A 22,905-nucleotide genomic window follows, 5' to 3' on the forward strand; every position below is an offset into this window, starting at 1 on the left:
TACCTTTGATCGTTTTTTTTAATCACAGGTCCACTTTTTATATCTCTCATCCAGTTTCTTCTCTAGACCTATATGTTCATACTTTACACGCCACTATGTTGCCTACATGACGTATTGGTTTGTATTATTACACACCCCTATCTGTATTTGTTTGTATAGTTTATTTGCTCGTATTATTACATGTCCCAGGTGTAATTGCGTATATAACTTATTGGTTTATATCACTGCATGCGCCGACTGCACTTGTTTATATTACTTGTTAGTTCACGTTACTACACGCCCCATCTGTACGTGTTTACATAACGCATTGCTTTATATTACTAAACACCCCCATCTGTACATGTTTGTGTTAATTATTTGCCGTGACTGGATGAAAAGCAGTCTATGTCCTGGAGATGTTGGCCGAGGAAATAAAACAATGGAAAACCACATTGCTGTCAAGGAATGACATGATTCACATTGTAATGCTTATAAAAATAAAACCATTTGAATCAGAATGCACTGGTATCAGTTATATGCGCGCATGCACACACAGTGAAATCGTCACATTATTAAAATAAGCGTACAAAGAAATCACATTAAAGCCATTAAGCCGAGGGGCAGAACTCTGGCGATTGGGGTGATTCAGAGAATGGGGCGGAAGCCGGCGACCCTGTTGTGTTTCATTGGACACGCGCTTTAAATTTAATATTTACTAAAGAAATGAATGTTTGGTGACGGTAATAACCGTAGGCGCACAATCATCTGCAGCAGCCTATTTGCTGAGCTGCACAGTCTAACACGAACACGTCGGACAAAGTCAAATGGCGCTTAAGTGACTTGACACATAATCCATATGAATGAAGTGTGCGCGCGTCTGCGCGGGTGCGCGCACTCCTCAGCCTGTCATTGCGGCGCCCTTCAACGGACGTATTTCCCAGCAAAACAGGACACTTTGCTTCGTAGAAATAGTGCATTTACCCCCCGACCGCCGTCGAGACTTACCTGCTGCCACCTATCAGCCGCCTGGCACATGGGAGGCCGGCAGCGAACAGCCGCCTAATTAGGGCGCGTCTCCCCGACGCTGATGCGGGAGATTGATCTTCACGCTTGACTCGGTCCCCGGCCGTGCGTAGTGTTTACCTCCCCCAGCAATTAGCATCTGATTGAGGAGACAGAGGACCGGGGAACCGCCGTAGCCTGAAAACTGCGGACTGGAGAAATAGCTTGACGGAGAGAGACATACAGACACACACACACGTGGACGCAATGTTGCCAGACAAAATGGAACCATTCTGGATTTAGGGTTGAAAACTCACGCATCTGACGTGACACACGCTCAAGCAAGAAATTTCACAACAAATCTATATTACTCCATTATAAACCAAAAATAAGCTACATCAAAAGCGATGCGGTGGTTTGTACTCTACAGACTATTTACAAGATAATTAAACCGTTACATAGATGTAAACGCGTGCGCAGACTAGTCTCGAATAGAAAATCTCACGCCAGCCAGCTGACCAAAGTTAGTAACCCTGTGGATTTATTCACTACACTCTCCAAAAGGTATCCCACCTTTAGAAAGAAAACCGTAGAGTGGCATTAACAGTAGATTGTGACTGATGACGGTGACCACGTCCTGGAATGATCTTGGCTGCATCCTTGGCACAGTATCAAATGCGCGCATCTTTTTCCTTCGCCGCTTGGGGATTTTCGTGGACACCAAGGTGTGTGTGAGGAAACCAAGGCATCATGGCCCAGCAGCTCAGAGCGCCAAATGAACAGAAATGAGGAAACCATCTCGAGGAGGAAATCCAGTGGTACTCGCAGAATCCAGCGCGGGAAGCTTCACGTCTTTTGGTCGGGTTCACAGTGCCCCCGTGTGGCCGAAAACGGCATGTGTTCAGAAGCGAAAACGTCCAAGATAATTTGTTCCACATACCAACATCTCTATTTACCTGTCGATTATAAAATGTGATGTGCACTTTTGACATTTGTATCACTGTTAAATCAATATATAGTGGTTCAATTATATTTTCAGTGTAACATACCAGAGACATTTTAACCAAAAATTCACTAAAAATTGATATGGCAAGGAGATATTGTTAGTGATTCAAATCCACATCTTTTTTTATTATCAGCATATTCATAAAAAAATGAATCTCTTGGCCATTCCAGGGCCGACTCCAGTATCTAATGTGGTTTTTCAACAAAAACAAAAAAGAAAATAAAAAAGTACCAAGTCTATGTACGTTACATACCATTGGAGAACTCTCCAAAACATCTCCCACTGCTACCCAGGTCCCTACTGAATGAACAAACACAAGTAATCACAGCTCAACCGTTAAAGGGACAGAAACACACACAGCCCACTGACATGAAATGAACAAAGGAGGATCTCTCCACACGTGCTGCCGTTTCAGCATTCGCTTCCCTGCCCATCACGGGCGTGACACGCGGCAGGTGCCGACGCACAGTGGAACACCTGATACGCTGTCACCGCATGGTTCCACGACAGTCCGAACCACCACGTAAAGGAACAGAAAGGTACATTTCAGAGCGATGCCTTTTACACAACACGGTAACAAAAAACACGAGGGGAAAGACGGAGGGAAAGAGGCAAGGCCGGGCAGCATTTTTGGTTTCGTGAGAACGACGCACTTGCGGTTTCCATAGATACCACCGATTTCCCATGAATCATCTGAAGTATACAGATATATATTTATATAAATATATACAAGCGAAACATACTGGCATTTTTCGAAAAACATTCTGCTTAAAAAAAATAAAACTTTTATGCCAAGAAGTTCATGTAGTAAACTTCAATAACTTAACTGAGAATGAACTGAAAAAATGAGTTGAAACCCTTTAGGAACAGTATCTTAGCCCTATATGAATCTCATTTTTACTTTAGTTTATAGCACCATTAAGAGACACACCATTGTGCTAACATAAATCAGTATAAATATTAATAAAAAATAATGTACAGTACCAGTTTAAAATCTACAGAATAAGTTAGTGTCGGGAAAATGTACAAATATTTACAAAGTTTATTAAATACAAACTTATTTACCAGTTGGAGTGAATAACCAAAAAAGGGGCCAATTGTACAGCGACAGTGAGGAGGCAGACCGTGAATGGAGATGGAAAATCGGGCGCGTTTGCGGAGTGATGACCTCAGCGCAGAAAAGGCGGGACGAGGGGGCAACGGGCACGGACCATAGGGCAGAGTGACAGGTCAGGCCTCTGCTGGGGGTAACACTGGGTACATCCAGGGTTGGGGGGGGCTCAGTCGATGTCGCTGAGATCACTGACCGGCTCGTCCTGCACGCGGCTCAGGTGATTCATGGCGCGCTTGAATGCTGTCTGCACGGCCTTGCGGATGCTGGAAGTACGGCCCTCCATCATCTTTATCTTGTCGATGGTTTTGTCGATTCCCAGGGGAACCATCTTTGATTTAGGAAGCCATTGCCTGGCGAAATGAAAACCTCAAGTTAACAAACGGGTGGCTCAGGTCCCGACGCCGATCGACCCGTTATCCGGGAGACTGGGGGTTTTATGGGAACATTACGGGAATAAGCATGAGTCCGACTCGCTCTCCCCGGCTCGGGTGAGACAGCCTTCGCTCATCATTCACACGGGCCGCGAGTGACCAAGTAACAAAAGCAGGGCCTCCTGACTGGTAACCGACACAACCAAAAGGGAGAGACCCGACCCCTAAGCCGCATGTACACGCCGAGTAAAGACACACCGGAAGCGCGTCACACAGGACGACTCACCAGCTGCGCTTGTTGTCGAAGAAGAGCACTAGGAAGAGCTTCTCGCCCGATTTGTACTGCATCTGCTCGCCGATCCTGAGTACATCCATGGGGGGCATGGGGATGGAGACGCCATTGTGGTGACAGCCCACCCGTGGCATCTTAGGGTCTATTATCTGTAGTTGGGAGAGATGATGCCAGGGGTCGGCGAGGAGGATCACATGGCGCTGACACGCCCGCACGCACAGGCATGTGTCCAGACTGCGTGTCCCTCTTCAGTCAAAATACACAACCTTTACAGCGCAAAGGCAGCCAGGCGGTCTGGCCAAACGCATACGCACATGCGAACACGCACACTCACCAGGGCTGGGTAGGAGGGATAGCCACTGCACTTCGCCCAGACGAGCTTTAGCGGCTCGAGCATGACGGTGGAGGCGTTAGCCGGCATCCAGATGCTGCTGTTACCCACTTCTACAAAAGCAGGGGTGAGGACCAGGTCAGGTTAAGGGGGGAGATCACAAGGCAGCTTCCGCCAAGGGGGCACACGCATCTAAAATCACAGCATATTACTGACTGCGTCCGTGGTGAAGGGCCACGCACCCTGCAGCCTAGGCTGCTGCTAAGCCTAACCCCCGGGGGAGGAAGAGGGGGAGGCAAGAGAACGGGCCACCCACCAGCAGCGAGCCGGGCGGCCTTGGCGAAGTTGCCCGTCTCGATGCAGGCGATGAGCTCGCTCTTGTCGTCGATGGGGTTCCTCCGCACGAGTGCGGGCTTCCCTTTGCCACACTTCGGGAGACTGAAACTGAGGCAAAGAAACCAGCATGGAGACCAGGCCTTCAGCCGTGCAGCCACTGACAGGACAGATCCCACGTCACGTGACCGGGGTGACCTCGGAGGACTCGGGAGGGTGGGGTACCTGGTGTTGCACAGGAGGCTGCCGCTGGAAGAGATGCTGGACTCGGAGGCACACCTCCGTCGCGGCTCTGCCTGCCCGCTGGGACTGGACTCCTCGTCTTGCCCCACGACAAAGCCATTGGACAGTCCTGAAAATGGGGAGGTGCAATCAGACTGAGCGTCCTTAAGGTGGCAGCAAAGTAAACTTCACAATATCCTGGTCAGATTCGTTACTGCCATCAATCACATCTCAAATTGGGTTGGTCAGAGTTAGGTTTAAAAGACCATGTCCCACGACCTCCTGCTGACCCCCTGGCGTACCAGTGTCCAGGCGCTTGACCGGGGACTCCTCCTCGGGCTCGCTCTCCCCACTGGCGCTGCGTGACCTCTTCCTGGGGTGCAGCAGTGTCTCCAGCCGGGGAAGGACCACAGAGAGGAAGGTTTTGGTGCCCAACTGGGGGCCGCTGGTGGGGCTCTCACCCGCTTTCACCAGCTTCTGGGGGCTCATGCTCTTCGACTTCCGGAAGAGCACCGAGGTGCGGCGGTTGACGTTGCCAGAGGGCTCGGCCGGCATGGACGCAGCGGACACGTCGCCGTCAGGAGAGAGCGCCGGAGGGTCTAGGGTCGGCCCGTTGGACACCTCCCTGCCCCCAGGCACGCAGTCCTGTTGGCTGTCGAACTTCACGCGGCGACTGCACCGGCCCTCGGGGTTGGGGTGAACGGGCTTAAGGGTGGGCGGCTCTGAGTCCCCATCCAAGTTCTGGGGTGGCAGCAGGTCGGACGGCTCCAGCTTAGGTGGTAAAGACTTGTCCCCTAGAAGAGAAGCATGTATATGACGGAAAGAAACGTTGGACCAGAAACACCAGCGATGAGGCTCTGCGGGAGAAGCCCTGCTTGCTGGTAAAGAAAAACACCTGCAGATTTATAATTCATATAAAGCTGAAAATGACAGAAATGACTTGGTGATCTGTGTTCATTTTCTGAAAGTCATGGGTTCAAATCCCCTGGGCAACAGACTAATAAATAATAAAAATTGATAATAAATGATACTTTTATCCCATAGGGATCTCTATGTAGAGTAAGCTGTCCGCGAAGGGCAGCCACCTGTTGGAGCGCCCAGGGAACTGGGGGTTAAGGGCCTTGCTCAAGGACCTGCAGACGTGCTGAGGCTGGGTTCGAACCGGTGACCTTCTGATTACATGTACACACACTTAGCCCACTGAGCCAAACGCTACCCCTTAATCACCTTAATCCCAACTGCTGGTTGACCCTGTTCTCTGAACCTAAGCTTCTCTCACTTATGTCACTTTGTACACAAAGGAATTCCACATAAATGGAAATTTAAAAATAAAAGAGCCTGACCGAAAGAGCACTTCCTTTAAGGTATGAACGCCCTGAGGTGCAGGTACAGGGGACACGTACCGTCCTCCTCCACTCCCTGGCCCCCGGACGCCGGCTCTGCGATGCACGGGAGGGCATCAGCACGAAGGCTCATCTCGTGCCGCACGTCGCCGATGACCTTCTTCAGTAGCTTCAGCCGCTTGCTGCGCGAGGGGCTCGACTTCATGGTACATGTAAGGTCCAGCTTCTCCAGCAGCTCCTTCAGCTGCTGCTCCAGGGACATGTGCTGCCGACTGGCCGGGTTCAGCAGCCTGTCAACTGCGGGGCGGGAGGAAGCAGGCAAAGAGCTCACAGACCGACACGGAACGCCGAAGTCTTGGTATCCAACAAGAGGCGGCATCCAAATCAGGAAGTATAATCATCAGAGCGACATAAGACATCTACTCTCACACATCCCCCTGTTACACCTCAAAGCACAAGCGCCAAACATCTCACTAACCATCTTCCCAGGAGAAAGGCAGTGGCGGCTCCAGCTTGGGAGGTTCTGTAAGGTGCATCCCGCTATCATAGTCGAACCCGATGCTTTCTGCGTGCCGCAGTGCCTTCCTAAGCACGACCCCGCCTTGGTCCCGGAGACGCAGCGCTGCCCGGTAGAAGAAGGTGTCCTTGGAATTGTATTTCATGCAGTTGGACACAATGAGGTTGAAGTCGTCCTCAAACTCATCCAGATTCCTATAGCCCTGAGCCTCAACCCTCTTCCTCATGGTGGAAAAGTCCATCGGGTGCTTGATGTGGTCCAAATAGTCCGGTACCTGACAGCGAGCCAACAGAGAGTCACTTGGACTCGCCATTCTCCCCATTAAGGTCATCGACATGTTGCATCAACGTCCCCTAATGTTACAGTTCAGAAATAATCTAAATGCAGATATGAGAAATATATGACATTCTCCTTACGGGCCAGCACACAAAGAGGATAAAAACCCTCACTGGTGCACACAGAGTCACGCACAAAGTCACGCATGCTTGGGGACTCGTTTAAATCTATGCTTTGCGATAGACACTCAGGGTTGACCTCTCACCTCTTTTAGGTTAACAGGATGGGCAAAGATCTTGGCTTGGTCCTTCTGCTGAAGTTGGTCCAATATGGAACGTAGCAAAATGGTGAATGGAGTGAGCTGGACCTCCAAAATGGACTGCTGCAGCTTCACCTAGGGGGAGAAGAAGTAAGAGCCGATCAAAAGTGCTGCTCTCTCGGGGACTGCATGGCGACCGCCATGCGGCGCAGGAGCATGTGACTGCCATGTGACCGGTGTGACTGGCGTGCCTCCTCTCGCTTGAGCTTCTCCCGCTTCCGGATCAGTTCTAGCAGCAGCCGGGCCCGCTCCAGGTCATGGCGCAGGCGGTGCCACTCCTTCAACTGCTCCTTCAGCGCCCGGCTCTCCTCCTCGCTCTCCTTCTGGAAGGAGAAGCCACCTGAACTTAATGTCCAATGCAAAGCAGGGGAGCATATTCCTAGATCAGCTTCTCAAACACTGGCCCATTATATAGCCGATGCTTATCCCTGCAGAGCCCAAAACTGACCAACCATTACTGATTCACAAAAAGCAGGCTTCATAAATGACATAATTCAAAATAAAACCAATTAAATTTGCCGAAGCAGAACCCGCTCAAACTGACCGGCTGCACGGTCCTCTGGGACTGCATGCCGGACTGGAGCCTCCTGAGCAGAGGCAGGCCATTCCTGGACTGCCTCTTCAGCACCCAGTAGTTCAGAACCAGCTCCATGACAACCTTCTTCTTCTGGACAGAGACCTGATTAAGGATTGTGTTCAACCTGGAGATATAGAGGAAAGACAAAGACCATCAGACTGGACATCTTCTGCATGCCATAGCAAGCTTGTGATTCCACTGGGTTCTAATTACCTGTATTCTACCATAATAAAAAAAAAAGAGCTAAAAATTAAATTTACTGAATTTTCTTATTTCCCTGGCACCTCTGCATACAGGTGACGATATGTCATTGTCCCTAAAAGCGAGGAAACGCACCTCTGAGGGGGGATGCTAGGCACAGAAATTGCTGGTACTGCTGCCAGCGGCTCACACTCCTCCTTCTTGTTCTTCTTCTTGTGGCTACCTTTCGACCGCGACCTCCCACTGGCCCGGTCCCCTCTTTGGCTCCGGTCTTTGGCATCTTCGTAAATGGTGAGGGGCCTCCGGACACAGCCGGGGGGCGTATGGGAGCCACAGTAGGCTGTCTTCTTCACCGAGAACGTCGGCGTGCCTGAATCAGTCATCTCTTTGATGGGCTCCATCTTCATGTAGAGGCCGGCCTTCTGCGCACAGCTGACATGGAAGGCGGTGTAGCAGTTTGCCCGATGGCATTGTATACAGGCCCCCACACCCTTCTCCTTGCAGAGGTAGCAGGTGAGCTTCCAGCGGGCGGGAGGGATGTTCTTCACGCCGTCGATGGGTTCGATGAAGACCGTGTTGGCGAAGCCCACTTCGGGCACCCACAGGGCACAGACCACATGACCCCAGCGGTCGTCCTCAGTCTTTTTGAGGGCGCCGCCCTTGTTGGGGCACAGGATGCAATCGACGGGCTGCGAGGGCGACTGCAGGCAGAGGCGACACAGCCACTGGCCCTCGGGTACGTAGGGCACGCCGTAGCACTCCTGGTGCACGGCCATGTTGCACATGTCACAGAAGAGGATGACGTTGCTGTTCTGGCACTCGCCGTCCATGCAGATACAGCACACGGCATCCTCGTCTATCAGTGACTGTGGTTCCCCATGGCCCTGGTTCTCCAGGAACGACTCCTTCTCTAGGCGGTCCATGAGGAACTCAAAGACGTTGTGCGACACTGGACTGAAACCCTCACAGCGTCTCTTCTCGTTGATCAAATCCAGCCAGGCATAGTCTTCCTCATCCATGTCATACTCTACCTCCTCATCCAGCTCCTCCGGGGTCTTCTCTACATAGGTGTAGTAGCCAGCTGGTCGGCGAGGCACTACAGGCAGGTTGTACTCCACCGTACGGATCTTGGGCTCGGGCAACGTGCCCCCTGGGGCCTGTGGAGCCGGCACACTGGCCAGGGCCGTGTTCCTCTTCTGCTGGTTGCTCTTAAGACGTGCAGAGCGCACCACCGCCTGCAGCGGCTTCTCACTGTTCTCCTTATTACTGTTGCACTCAATGATCTCCTGGGCTGTGGGGTCATCCTCCGAGATGACCTCCAGCCTGTCGTAGATGCTGATGCGGTGCACGCGGCCCTCCATCTCCAGCTCCACCATGCGCTGCGCCTGCGCATACGTCAGGGTCTCGCGGTTGGGCGAGGGCCGGATGGGCGAGGCGGGCCGCGGCGGCTGCGTCGGCCCTCGCTGCTGCCGCCCTTTCCTCTTCATCGCGATCAGTGGTAAAACCTGCGCGAAAAAGCAAGCACATGTCGTCTGATCGTCCAAAGGTGAAGCAATTGGAGGCCCACAGTAAAACTGAGATTAGCGAAAGAATATATTACAGAAGCCCCCCCCCCCCATGTACATACATTCTTATACCACAATTCTCAATGAATGCGCATAATTTCAGATACAAAATAGGGAATAATCTTGCAAACAATGAGAAACAAAGATAAACAAAACATCCGGGTTACTCCAAAAGCACACAGCCCTGAAATAAATGCAGATGAACTCGTGTGACACATAAACCTCCCCCTACCTGGAACCCTTCAATGGCAAGGAATTCAGGTTATTTAAGTGCCCTGATTCCCTCAGTGACAGAAACATTCCTGCAGCATAGACATTTCTTCAATCTGCCGTCCCTTAAAGCGCAATCAATTCAGATCAATTTCAGTCATGGTGCAAATCTCATCCACATGTGCCTTGTGTGGGCTGAAACGAGGAGACCCAGGACATGAAATAACTGAATACCACATAATGAAGGACGGGACTCTCATGTACAGAGAATACTAAACAGGCATGGAGAGCTGTCAGAATGACAGACTAAAGCGAGGCACAAACATGAGCCGTATTGCATAGAGCTGCGGAATCTGTGTTTTCTAATTAATGCGCATGGGTTAATACAGCCCTGCTACCATTCAGCTACATATTACCATTCAGCCACAGACACAAACGTACGGACGGACAGTGCGGGGGGTGCAGGGCACAGGGGCCTGGGTATTTAAGGCCCGGAATAACCTTCCCGAGAGGCACTCAGGCTAGCATGCGCTAGTTACACAACTAAGCACGAATGCGTAAATCAGCCCTCATATATAACACATTGAAAAACCCAGGACTAGCTTTCCCGATCACCTACCGGTCCACAAAGGCAACACGATTAGCAATGGAGACATAAGACAGTTCCGTACGAGGCACACATTCAAAGGCCGATTCAAAATGAAACTAACCGCATATAAAACGTTAGTTACCATGTCACTATAGAGAACCGCTCTAGGTTTGACATGGCTTATTTAAAAACGGGAGAGGTGAACGTGCAGCGCCCAACCAGAGCGCTGAGACAACCGGGTGGCTAGTTGGCTACAACAAAACCAGGTTTAGCAAACATGGCCGCCGACACAACAAGAGGCCGAAACAGCGGCGGACTGGGCCTCGTCCCGACGCCCACACCCCGCTTCCCAGAGCCTGCGCGCCCTCTGCTGCAATGGAAGCGTCCGTGCAAACCGGAGGAAGGGGAGACGGAGGCCTTACCTGACGACGCCGAACTGCTACGCCGCTAACCGCGGCCGTGTTGACAGAGAGGGTCCAGCCGATAGCGGTGAGGCCCACTGACTGGCGGCGGCTTCTCTCGCGCTTCTCACCCGACGGCGGCGCGCGAGGCTCAGGAGGCGGTATCCAGGATGAGCGCGCGGCTTCCGGAGCCCGGTGTGACCCTCTGCTCCTACTACCGCGCGCAGAAACCAAGCATCGGCCTCGCGACGCGCTCGACCTCCGGCGACAGACCCACGGCAGCTCCACGCTCCTATGTCACGCAGCAACAATGCGACCGCCGCGCAGGTCCCGCCCGCTACGCGCAACGCCTTTGCGTAGCCGAGGGAGAGGCCGGGACCCTTTCCTTACCGCTTCGCTGTGTGAACCTGTCATCCTGCTCATTATATGTTACCAGTACACAAACGGTTTGTTTTTAGTAGCTTGACCCCTAAATCTTTATGTTGCATTTTATTTTTGTTGTATTAACACGGAATGATGTAGCTGAAGTGTAGGCACAGTGTAGCAGCAGGCGACTCGGGACTGTTCAATATTCTACCACTGTAAACTACGTAAACCTTTTAGTCGGTACTGTAAACTACGTAAACCTTTATTTTTGTCCTTTGTATTTACTTATTTTATTACAGCATAGCAATGCGGGCCTGTTTCAACCTTATTTTTCTGTACTTTCTAATCCTTGTTCAATAAAACAAAAATAAGGTAGAAAGCCAGCATTCATTAAATCGTCCACTGGCAAATAAGGGCAATGTGTAGTGTCCTCGTGGATTATTATCGGCTAATCATTTATGTACTCTAAGAAACCTAAACACATTTTAAACGACGTGACAGTGTATTCAATTTCGGGAAAATGCCGTGTTTCGGAACACGGAATCCCTTAAATTTAAAATGATGAAGCTATCAAATGAATAACCACTACACGTTTGAGACGAATATCCGAATTTACACAATAGTGACTTGCACTTTATTGTATCCCTCCTTATGTAGCCTTGAATTTAAACAGTATGAATTCATTGTTGTGCTCCACTTATAATGGCGCCCCTGTGAGAACCCCCTCCCCCAACGCCGAGGAACCACGTGTTACCGCAATAAACGGACGCACCACCGTGGGCTATTGTAATGGATCCTAGTGGTCCCAAGAATCCAGTATGCTGTTAATATAAGTCCAATGAAAACGCTCAGTAAACCCCTTCTGAAAAAGAAATACAGTTATCTGGAACTACAAGTGTTTGTTTTCCCTTTCCCTGGCCATTTTGGTGACCCCTAACCCTGTCGACGTCACGCGGACGTGCGTAAGACAAAGGGGACTCTTGTTTTCTTTCATTAGTCTACACATATTTATTTGTATACCTCCATTGTTATTTTAATTGCGCCCCTGACTAATATTGCTTATAAGAGACCCATTTGGTTTGCCTATCCTTACACAGTGGGTTTTGTTTGTTGATTTTGTGTTTACAAAATCTGCGACACATGTTATCTTCTTCTTCAGGCTGTTTTCTGATGTTTCAAATTATAGTAAAAAAGAACGCATAAATAATCTATCTTTAAGTTACAACAGTGGGGACACGACACATGCGCTCAGTCCAAACAATGTGTATCTACAACCAGTTTATTACAATTATAGGCTATTTTCTTTGAGTGCACATTACAAAGATGAAACAGGCATATCCAATTATGAATAAACCATTTGGGAGACACGCGAATTCGTGTCTTGTAGCCATAGCCTTTGGCGAAACGCCCGTCAAAGGACTGGCGCGTTGCTATGGCAGCCAGGAGCGCGGCAGGTTTCCGGCGGCGGTTTGTTTTCAGACCGCCATCTTGGGGGCACCAAATCCAGGTGACGTCAGAGCGGCTACGCCGCGCGCTCAGTGCGTAACCCCCCCCGCTGAACGTTAACCACCAAGAAGACAAAGCGGCGGAATAATGCCCCGGTGGATCAACTCAGTGTGCTTTTATTTAACCGTTTAAGTACCAAAATCGACTGAGGCGGACTCCCCGGGGTTTTCAGGTACGTACCTATAATGCGCAGTTCCGCATCGACGTGAGTCTGGCAGGTGTCGGTCTGATCCGGGACTCCCACGGTCCCCTGCTGGGATCCGACACTGCTTCATCGCCGCTCTTACCGGGGCGGCCTGGCCCGGACCAGACCAGCCCACCCGACGCCCCGGGTTTCCACACACGGACATAAAACACAGCGCCACTAACCGCTGTCATTGTATGAAGGCTTGGAAAACGAGGTTTGTCCGCGTTTTTCTTCGGGGACTGAAGCGTCGCAGGGGTAAGAGAGACCAGCGTGACATCCGGAGGCCCTGCCCGCTCTGAAGTGACTGGGCACTGCTGTCCCCATCCCCTGTCACACGGTCCTTGAGCTGTGCCTGTCCACTGTCTCTCTCTGTCATTTTCTTACTGTCATGTTCCCCAATGGGCAAGCCGTGCCTAAGATCTCTATGGTCAAATTACTTTTTTAGGTCTAAGACATTTGCTGTTTGTGTCTACGGATGCAGCTGGTGGGGGGTGGGGGGTGGGGGGTGTTGTGGCAGGCCGTAAACGCTGCCCATCTGGTTAGTTAAGTAAGGTTAATGGAGGTCCCCTTCTGGGTGTTGCAGTGTGCTGAGAAGTGAGCATTCGCTTTTAAAGGGAAGTGGTTTTAAGATCCCTATTCGCACGGTGGTTCTGGAGGGAGGTGTGCTTGTTCTGGTCCAGAACAGATACGATTTTCTTTCTCTTCCACGTGCTTGTGATGCGGGCACACAGCAGGCTGCACTGATTGGCCGCCATACACTTACACAGTGTGTCATTAGTGTCATTATGTATATGTGTGTGGGGGGTGGGGGGTTATACCCATCTCTCTATTATTGTAATGCTTGATTTCAGTTACAGTGTAGCTTACTGTAAATGTTTTCCTTTAAACTTCTGTTGAACTATGTTCATAATGAACACCAGTGAAACATCGATGTAGAACTCCATCATAACAATATTAGTAAGAATTTGGTTTTTATAGTATTGAGTGCTAATTCAGTTTTAAAACCCTAATACATGTTTTAGGTAATGTGGTTTAACATATTTGAAACTAGTGTGGCAACTAGTATTACAAGAAAAAAATATATAAACAGATCATGTGACAGTTTAATAATTTAAATGTAAATAATCCTCCCTATTTCAACTTCCTTATTACTGTAAAAAATACAGTATGGTGGCGCTGATTTAATGTTCCATTCCTTGATGTGAATCTGTTGGCCATACCCCAACATCAGAGTGGAAATATATGGATCATTTATTAATTATCAGTGTGCCACAGCAGCTCAGTAGGTAGACCTGCAGCATCACACCTCCTCAGATGTGGGTTCAAATCCCACCCACAACTTTGTGTGGGGAATTTGGAGTTTCTCCTTGTGTTTACCTGGGTTTCCTCCCAAGGTTCAAAAACATGTGTAGGTGAATTGGCATATCTAAATTGCTTATAGAATGTGACTATGTGCCCCGTGATGGAAGATCATCCTGAGTGAGATATCCCTTGCTGGGTATGTGGTTATGGAATGTAGATATTTATTAATAAAAATATTGCAGGTAAAAACTCAAACTTTCTTCCCGAGTATGATGTGACAGAGCTCCATTAATGGAAAATGTGTAAAATGCATTGTCATGCAGCAGAACTGCAGGAACTGAACACTGACAGTTTTCTATGTTGGAAGTTTGAGAAAGCATGTTTCACCAATTTTACATCCTGGCTAAATTCTGTCTGGGGGTTTAGATGGCTTATTACGTTCCCAAGCAATCGCAACAGACCATGTGTTTGGGGGTGTTTGAGGGCTTATGAAACCAATATATTGCTTATGTGAGTTACTAATCATGTTTACTTTCTCTCTCCATTTTTCCAGGATTCCCTGGAAAGAAATGGACTTAATTCTTAAATCATGCATTTAAATGGCGGTAACATGGAAACAAGTTCATTCAGAAGTTGCATGTAACTGGAATACAGGGGATAAGAAGAAGAAATCAAAGCCCACTCCTATGACTCTCACCACTTGACATACTTTTTCCCCTCCATTTTTTCCCTCTCGACGTTGGAATCAAGGCAGAATTTTAATCTGCCAACATGGACAGTGAGGACGACCTCTCTCATAGTAGCGATGATGGAGGCTCGACACGTGCTGATTTAATCCACAGTGACAAAAAAAGAGAGGCAAAAGGGACCTGTCTTAAAATAGAGGGTCAAGATGGTTATGTGTTCAAGTCATACAGAATTGCTCATAAGTCTAAGAATGGAGAAACTTCTTCCTTGTCCTCAGAGACACTGGCTACAGAAGCCCTCTCAGTCTCTTCTGAAAGGACGTCAGAGGACCAGTCTTCTCAGGTTGGTGCACAACTGTCAGAACCTCAGTTATCAGATGAAAAGGCTTTTCTTGAAGAGGCAACCATTTCTAATCAGTGCCCAAATGCTGCAACCTCATGTAAAAATGAAAGGACACTCAAGCAGTCAGAAGATGAAACAAACATACATATCAAACAGGAAGAACCAAATGCTATGAAGAAGGATGACCAGGAGGATCAGAATTTTACCTTTGATAGTTCGGTAGAGCCTTTTGTTACCAGAGATGATGACTTACTTAATTATAATAGTACTCTTTATGATGTGGCTATGGATGCTGTAACACAAAGTCTTCTGTCATCAATAAGAAACCCTGTAAACCCACGAAAGAAATCACCTGCTTGGAACCACTTCTTCATATCACCCCGTAATAGCACCAAAGCAATCTGTATGTACTGTATGAAAGAATTCAGTCGAGGAAAGAATGAGAAGGACCTCAGTACCAGCTGTCTGATGAGGCATGTGAGAAGGGCTCATCCCACTGTGCTGCTGCAAGAAAGTGAGTTTCACCCGAGTACCCCTGTCTCGTCTTCCTTAGTACATCCTAGAAATTCACCGAATAATGGGGACTTGGCAGCTAACACATCTGCTTCTCAAAAAAGCAGCTGGATGTTGGGGCTGTCGGCAGATGAGGGTGAGGCTTTGCCCAAAGAAGCGTTCCCTGTTACGCAAGAATCAGAGCAGAGTGCCAAAAAGGAAACCTGCAAGGCTTCCTCTCCACATTCCACCAACCACCAAACCGAAGAAGCTACAGACAGCACGTCTGAACCCATCCTAACAACTCATAAAAATGGAAACTCTCGGAGACGATCAGCAGTGTGGAAGCATTTTTACCTGTCCCCAGTAGACAACTCCAAGGCAGTGTGTATACACTGCATGAATGAGTTCAGCCGAGGAAAGAACGGTAAAGACTTGGGGACAAGCTGCTTGATTCGTCACATGTGGCGGGCCCACAGAGACATAGTTGCAGAGGAAAGCGGACAGGGTTGTACCATTCCACCGCCTTATACAAGCCCACCTACCCTTTTGTCACGTTTTCAGCCTCAAGAGACAAGCGAGATCAAAAAAGAATCCTCTCTTGTCCCATCCTCCCCTGAAACGGTGTCTGACGAAGCACTGCAAAGTTTTAGTGAGAATATGGATGTTAAAGAGGACTCAAATGATGAGTTGTATAATTCAGGACAAGAGTCTTCAGCTGATATTTCATTAGAACATAAAGGAGACAAAGATCCACATCCACCCCTGATAGAGGAGCTGTCTGAGGGCTTATACCTACACCAAAATCTTACTTCAATATTCCAAGAAAACAAAAAAATCATGAAAAGAGTGAAGTCAGAGGTCTGGCATCATTTCCTTGTGTCCCCAGGTGACCAGCTCAAGGCGTTGTGCAGATACTGTCCTTGTGCCATCAGCCGAGGGAAACGTGGGGACTTTGGGACAAGTTGTCTAATGAGGCATCTCATGAGACGTCACCCTGATGTCCTTCACGATCAGAAAACCACGTGTGATAAGGTGTCCTTGTCTGGTTCAGCCCACACCACCTCAGCAGCTGCTCAAGCTTTATCCTCAGAAGATCCAGATGGCACTGAAAAGAAATTGCGCACTTTCAGCAAGAAGACTTCTAAGTTATGGAATCACTTTTCTATTAGTGCCACTGACCCCACAAAGGTTATTTGTTTGCACTGTAACCGCACGATAAGCCGAGGTAAAAAGACGACAAACCTCGGCACCAGTTGCTTATTTAGACACATGCAGAGATTTCATGGACATGTTCTTGAAAATAACAGCAGTGTCTCAGGTATTGTGTCTTCTGCTGGCGTTCAAGTAAAAGAAGAACCCATGGCCACTTCCTTATATGAAGAAAATGGCAAAAAAATTGCCCAGTATCACCCTGTATCCAAAAAGATCACCAGGCTTGTCGCTGAAATGCTTGCGCTGGATCTGCAACCCTCAGCACTTGTAGAGAACGTCGGTCTCGGCCGATTACTGGAATACCTGCAGCCACAGTACTCATTACCTTCGCCTTCTTACTTCACAAGCACTGCCATTCCAGAGATGTACGAAAGGGTGAAAGAAGTCATTGTTACACACCTGAAAGAGGCTGAGAGTGGAATTATTCATTTCACAACAAGCATTTGGATCAGCAGCCAAACTAAAGAGTACTTGACTCTGACAGCCCACTGGGTAACCTACGAGTCGTGCGTGAGACCTCAGGGCCAGGACTTTCACTGCTCCGCCCTTCTCAGCGTTACTCAGATTGACTGTGATTACAATATGCTCAGTATCCAGAAGCAGCTGGAGTATCTCTGGGATACTTGGATTAATTCATCAGGTCTGAAAATTGGGTTTACTGTGACTGATAACCTGAGCATTGTAAATACACTGGACAGTAATGATCACGCTACCTTAAAATGTTTCAGACACACAATTGACCTCATTGTTACTGAAGCCATAAAGAGCCAAAGGATGGTTCAAAACCTGCTAAGTACAGGCAGGAAAATCTGCGAGCGTGTTCACCGTTCCGCTAAAGCAAAGGAGAAGTTAGCTGAACTTCAGAAGACTTACCACTTGCCTGAAAACCAGCTCGTTCAAGATGTTCCTTCCAAGTGGAAAACATCATTTTACATGCTTGAACGTTTAGTGGAGCAAAAGAAAGCAATTGATGAAATGTCAATAGAGTGCAATTTTAGGGAACTGATAAGCTGTGACCAATGGGAGGTAATGCAGTCTGTGTGTAACGCTTTAAAACCTTTTGAAGTAGCATGCAGGGAAATGAGCGACCGGACTGCCACACTAGGCCAAGTCATACCGCTAATTCATATCCTCAACCGAAAGATAGATATGCTCTTTGATGAGACTATGGGCATCGATAACATGCTGAAGTCTCTGAAGGAGGCAATGGTAAGTCAATTGTCCTCCACACTTCATGACCCAAAGTATATTTGGGCAACGATGCTGGATCCTCGATACAAGACTTCTCTGTTCACAGAGGAAGAGGCTGAACAGTGCAAGCAAGACCTCATCAGAGAACTTGAGGCATCATTATCTACCTCAACTGATACCAAGCTTTTACCGTCCAATGGATGCAGCGTTTTCCCAGTTTCATCCAATAGTACTCAGTCTGATGAGGATAACCTCTGGGCCCTAATGGATGACATCAAGAAAAAGATCAAGCAGGAAGAGCGACCTAAATCCTCAGAGCTAGCAGTGCTGGAGTATTTAGAAGAGGAGATACTTGATCAAAGCTGTGATCCCCTGGACTACTGGAATCTGAAAAAGTTTCTGTGGCCAGACCTTGCCAAAGTGGCTGTTCGTTATGTTAGTTGCCCTCCTAGCATTGTCCCAGCAGAGACACTGTTCAGCACAGCAAGTTCCAGCTATGCCATGAACCAGTCCAGACCATTGTTGGAAAACCTCGAGGGCCTCGTCTTTTTAAAGGTCAACCTCCCTTTAATATATTTTCAGTACTGATAAGGTTTTAACCTTGTGGGTCTAAATCACAGACTCCTACTAGCCACCGGATCTGTGAAAATAGACAATACATTATTTTACTTATTTATTTTTTACTACTAAGAATGCTTTTCCATTTTGGCTCAGAAATGGTATATGGAGCATTTGGACCAATCACAGCTATTAATTGAAAAAAATGATTTGTGTAAACTACTGTTAACATTTGACAACTGAAGCAAGCCTGTAGCCTAGTGAAAACTGGCAGAGCAAGAGGCTTTGACTGTCAGTTGCAGGATTAAATATTTTGTTGTGATATTGTTATGTATAACTTTGTTCTTTTTTTCTTCTCTCTGCTTGTGCCTTATGCAAACTACTTCAGGTCAAAGATGCTGTAAATATTTAAGTGGTGTTATACCAATTTGTAGTCTTTGAATTTAGGTGATTATGTATTATAGAATAGATGCTGAATGACATTTTACTCTAAAAACCAGGCCCAAAAATACTGTGAATGGAGAATATTTAAAAATATTCATATTTAATTTTCTTTGTGAAATTGTGGCTGATGGTACAGTCTATTAGAATTAGCTTTTTTAAACTCACTTTTTCTACATGAACATTATAAAATAGTTCTGTATTCACAATAAGCAATCTGTTTCAAATACTTTAAGCACAATTAGTTGAGGGAATTATGGGTTCACTGTTGAATAAATTACTGTACATCTTTAAATATTAATTTCCATAAGGATTTTGATAATTGTATAAGCATTTAGACTGGATTTAAACACGTTTTGTGGTAATTTTTTAAATAAAACCTTGCCCAGGGACAGAAGGATTCTCTGTCGTTTGTGATTCAAAGCCCATTTTGCATGTTGAAGGGGTATAAATAGACATTCTTCCTGTTGTCAAGGAAGTGACACATGAGGTTAGCAGGCCCTTGTTTCCTCTGAGTGTGGTAGATAAAACGGCAGCCTGGCGTAGCGTCTTGGCGCCAGGTCTGTCACACCACACTACAGGAGACCCATGTTTCTCAGTGGTGTTCACACTCAGCACCACACTTAAGTAAACCATCCAGACTACCTTAGATGCATCCTCCCAAACTATGTCATTCACCAGTCAGGTACAGACTATTAGAGCAGTCTGCCACTCTTAGTAAATAAAACAAAATCAATGGGGTCATCTGAGGGCAAGAGCAGATCTTTCTGCCATGTTCAGACAGGAAGAGCTTAGACCTCCAGTTTCACAACCTCTGTGTGTCTTGACCTACCAGCCAAGAGCAGCTCGCCCACATTCCTCTTGCGCGGGAAGCAGGAGACAACTGTGATAGTGACAATGCATTTAATGGCTCTTTTCAAATTCTGCTCAACAGTAATTCAGTGACTACAGGCGTTTACATTTGTGTTATAGTTCCTAGTCTCATCCAGGTCAGACACGGCAGTGAATGAATTTTCCAGCATAAACCCTGGAATTAACCTCCTGTTACATTCATTTCAACAAGCAATGACTGTTGTGTCCTGATAATCCCTAACAATTTCCCATATGGTGCAAACTAGCACTGAAGTATAACCAGTTTTTAAAACTAAAGAAACCTCAAAACCGTTTCAGCTACAAACAAATACAATAATTTGTGGGGAGTATAACAAATATAAATCAGTATATGCCAATGGTCAAACTTAAAGGATTTTATCGCAAAGCAAGGAACCAGCTTCTAACATAGTAAGAGTTTTGTCAATGTCATTTACAAAACCATCTCAGTATGAAACCAACAATTATGAACTTCAGCATGAATTCTTCACTCATCATATTAAATAGTCCATAGTTCTAGTTAATTGTATTGAGGAATTCTTTCCAAAAGAACCACTTTGTCCTCCAGATTAACACTGAATGGGGGAAACTGGAACACATGGAAGACCAGTTTACTGAAGCCTTGGACAAAGGCAAGGGGACGGTGAGAGTCCCTTAGCGTCGCTACACGTGTCTGGTCCGCCTCCATGAGAACATGAGAGTAGTTCCTCATTCTGAGGTCTCCAGGCTCCAGGTCCTCCCTTTTGTCATACCTGACAGATAGGCAGAGAGGTTTGGATCTTAACAGGGCTCCCACAGATCTATGCCACACTGTAACGGGATGGAACTCACCTCCAATCACCATTTAGTTCTAAGAATCGAGATACTCCAGTCTGAGCAGCAAATACGTCAATATGAACGGACACATCTGAGAAGGAAAAAGAAGACAAAGTGAGAAGATATTTACCTGGTATAAACAACAGCCCAGTAAATGCGACTCAGAATGAGTGTGACCAACCTGAAGATGCCGGAACCATGCGGTGCAGGTCTAGCATTGCCCTTCCTCCTGGGTAGTTGTGATGGGAGGCGTACAGAGACAACCCCATGTACATGGCGTTGAAGAAGAGATGGCCGAACACCATCAAAGAGCCAATCTTATACATCCAGGACTTATGGAAGTTGTTCAGCCTACAAAGCATAGGATAGAACCCTTTCCAAACATGTAAGACTAGTAGACTTCGATATTAGATGCAGACAATGGAGTCCTTAAACAGCATTGTAACATTGAGGGTCAGTGCGGTGGAGGGTGCTTACACGCGAGAGCAGCCACAGGCCGCCACGATGTTGAAGACGGGGAAGGTGTACAGAATGAAGCGCAGCTCCTTGTGTGGCAGGAAGGAGTAGAGAAGGATGAAGCCCAGTGTCGGGAGCAGCAGGACTCGCATCCGTCTGTCCAGCAGGCCAAATGGCAGGAGCAGGATGGTGCTGCCCAGGGCACGCGGCAAGGCGGAGTAGAAGTACCAGAGGAAGGGGGCAGTCTACTGAGAAGAAACAGTCAAGGATGGAGCGCCAAGTTGGGGAAGATGACAGGAAACATCGACGTGACACATTCCGTCATCCAAAAGACTGATATGAAGGATATTCCCCAGCTGGAGCTCTTGTTGAGGATGGTGTTGTACCATAGCACCTGGCCTTCAGGCCACATCAGCTGCCTCCAGAACATGGAGTCGGCAGAGACGGTGAGACCTGAAGGACAGTCACGTGAACTTCGCAAAATCAGACCCGACCCTGACCTTTCCAAGGAGGATGCTTTCACACATCATCCAAGGGGCGCGGGACGGCGGCTCTTACCTAAAGATACTATGCCAGCCGGAATGGCGTAGCTAAAGAGTTGAAGGACAGTGAATCTCCTGCTCATCAGTGTCATTAGCAGCATGAGACCCAGGAAGAGGCAGAGCTCTGAGCGGAAAATGATGATGGCTATGGCAGACAGGCAGACGAAGGTGCCATATTTCTCCTGCATCCAGGATGTGAAGGCCTGTAGGACTGGCAGGAATCAGACAGGAATCAGAGCATAAGGATGTGATGCATTAATACATACATATATAAACCATACTCAAATCATGACACACTATGTCTCAGATACCTATGGGCAGGGCAAACACATTGGGCAGGGGCCTAGTGCTGTAAAACATGAGGTGGAACTGTGAAGCGCTAATGATGCAGAAGAGTGATGCCACCCTAGATCCGAACCGGGTCAGAACTTCACACCGCAGGCTCCAAAGTGCACGGATCACACATATCCCCAGGCAGGCACGCACTGTAAAATGCACAAGATTTCACTTAGGTGCATTACTCATCTCAGCGCCATTCCCAGATCTGATCCCAGCCGGAACCTCCCACTTTACCTAATATCTGGGTGTAGAATTTGGGGGCGTCCAGGAGCGACAGCACGTAAACCAGAGGAGAACAAAGCGCAGATACAAACAGAGGTCCAAGAAACGTCCGCGGGACCACGCCGGGGAATTCTAGGTGGTCATACTGCAAAAAAAATGTCTCCTTCAAATAAGCACCTTGTCACATGTAATATTATTAACCGAACAGAGAAAACCACGTTCAGAGAACTTTAATGTAGCTAGGAACTACCCTGTCCACAGATTACTTCGGTATGAACTGACATGAATTTAAGTTAAGGGGGGGGGGCGACGGCCGGCATCACCTTGTCCAAGTCGAGTCTGTGGTACAGAAGGTCGTGCATTGCCTGCAGATTAAAGCTCTCCTCCACCTTCGTGAACGGGCATACGCACAAATGAACAGACCCCACGAAAATCAGCAGCAACAGAGCGCCATAGCGCCCTGCGCCTTCTCGAGCCCTCTCTGCCATGTTGGGGATAACAACGTCACTAAGCCGCGACACTCCTAGCTCACAGGCTACTACCTGCAGCAATAACAGAGACGGGGATCAATTAACTTTGAACACATGCACAAATTAGTGATTCTATAAAAATCATATTGAGGGGGCAGGATTTACACTAGCATAGACCCATGATAATGTACTACGTGTTTGTTGTGTACTAAAATGCGTGCAGTATCTAGTTTGTTGTATATATCACATACATTG

The 22,905-nt window shown here is 47.8% G+C and overlaps 2 protein-coding genes and 1 long non-coding RNA gene across 5 annotated transcripts; 1 reads left to right on the forward strand and 2 right to left on the reverse strand.

The window, feature by feature from the left end:
- Positions 1-1,500: 1,500 nt before the first annotated feature.
- Positions 1,501-12,962, reverse strand: brd1a (bromodomain containing 1a). 3 transcript variants are annotated; one of them, XM_023830187.2, is made up of 13 exons: positions 12,701-12,962; positions 8,019-9,388; positions 7,650-7,806; positions 7,297-7,428; positions 7,052-7,180; positions 6,472-6,784; positions 6,054-6,290; positions 4,953-5,444; positions 4,654-4,780; positions 4,412-4,539; positions 4,099-4,208; positions 3,759-3,913; positions 1,501-3,451 (listed from the first exon to the last, which is right to left on the reverse strand). In XM_023830187.2, exons 2-13 carry the CDS (start codon positions 9,368-9,370, stop codon positions 3,268-3,270), a joined length of 3,516 nt encoding a protein of 1,171 aa, XP_023685955.1. In that variant the 5' UTR covers positions 9,371-9,388; positions 12,701-12,962; the 3' UTR covers positions 1,501-3,267. The 3 variants fall into 3 exon arrangements, with proteins under 3 accessions (XP_023685955.1, XP_023685957.1, XP_023685954.1); XM_023830189.2 differs by lacking the exon at positions 12,701-12,962 and adding an exon at positions 10,670-11,939 and having other exon boundaries at positions 7,297-7,425; XM_023830186.2 differs by lacking the exon at positions 12,701-12,962 and adding an exon at positions 10,670-11,939.
- On the forward strand, positions 12,536-19,332 carry LOC111853379 (uncharacterized). Its single transcript, XR_011989346.1, has 2 exons — positions 12,536-12,692; positions 14,563-19,332. It is a non-coding gene; the product is annotated as an uncharacterized lncRNA (long non-coding RNA).
- Positions 19,333-19,821: 489 nt separating this feature from the next.
- Positions 19,822-22,707, reverse strand: alg12 (ALG12 alpha-1,6-mannosyltransferase). Its single transcript, XM_072709119.1, has 9 exons — positions 22,504-22,707; positions 22,193-22,325; positions 21,931-22,104; positions 21,636-21,830; positions 21,426-21,530; positions 21,099-21,321; positions 20,803-20,972; positions 20,637-20,712; positions 19,822-20,557 (listed from the first exon to the last, which is right to left on the reverse strand). Exons 1-9 carry the CDS (start codon positions 22,666-22,668, stop codon positions 20,326-20,328), a joined length of 1,473 nt encoding a protein of 490 aa, XP_072565220.1. The 5' UTR covers positions 22,669-22,707; the 3' UTR covers positions 19,822-20,325.
- Positions 22,708-22,905: the final 198 nt, after the last annotated feature.

The sequence above is a fragment of the Paramormyrops kingsleyae genome, chromosome 1 (genome assembly GCF_048594095.1).
Source record: "Paramormyrops kingsleyae isolate MSU_618 chromosome 1, PKINGS_0.4, whole genome shotgun sequence".
Lineage (NCBI taxonomy): Eukaryota > Metazoa > Chordata > Actinopteri > Osteoglossiformes > Mormyridae > Paramormyrops > Paramormyrops kingsleyae.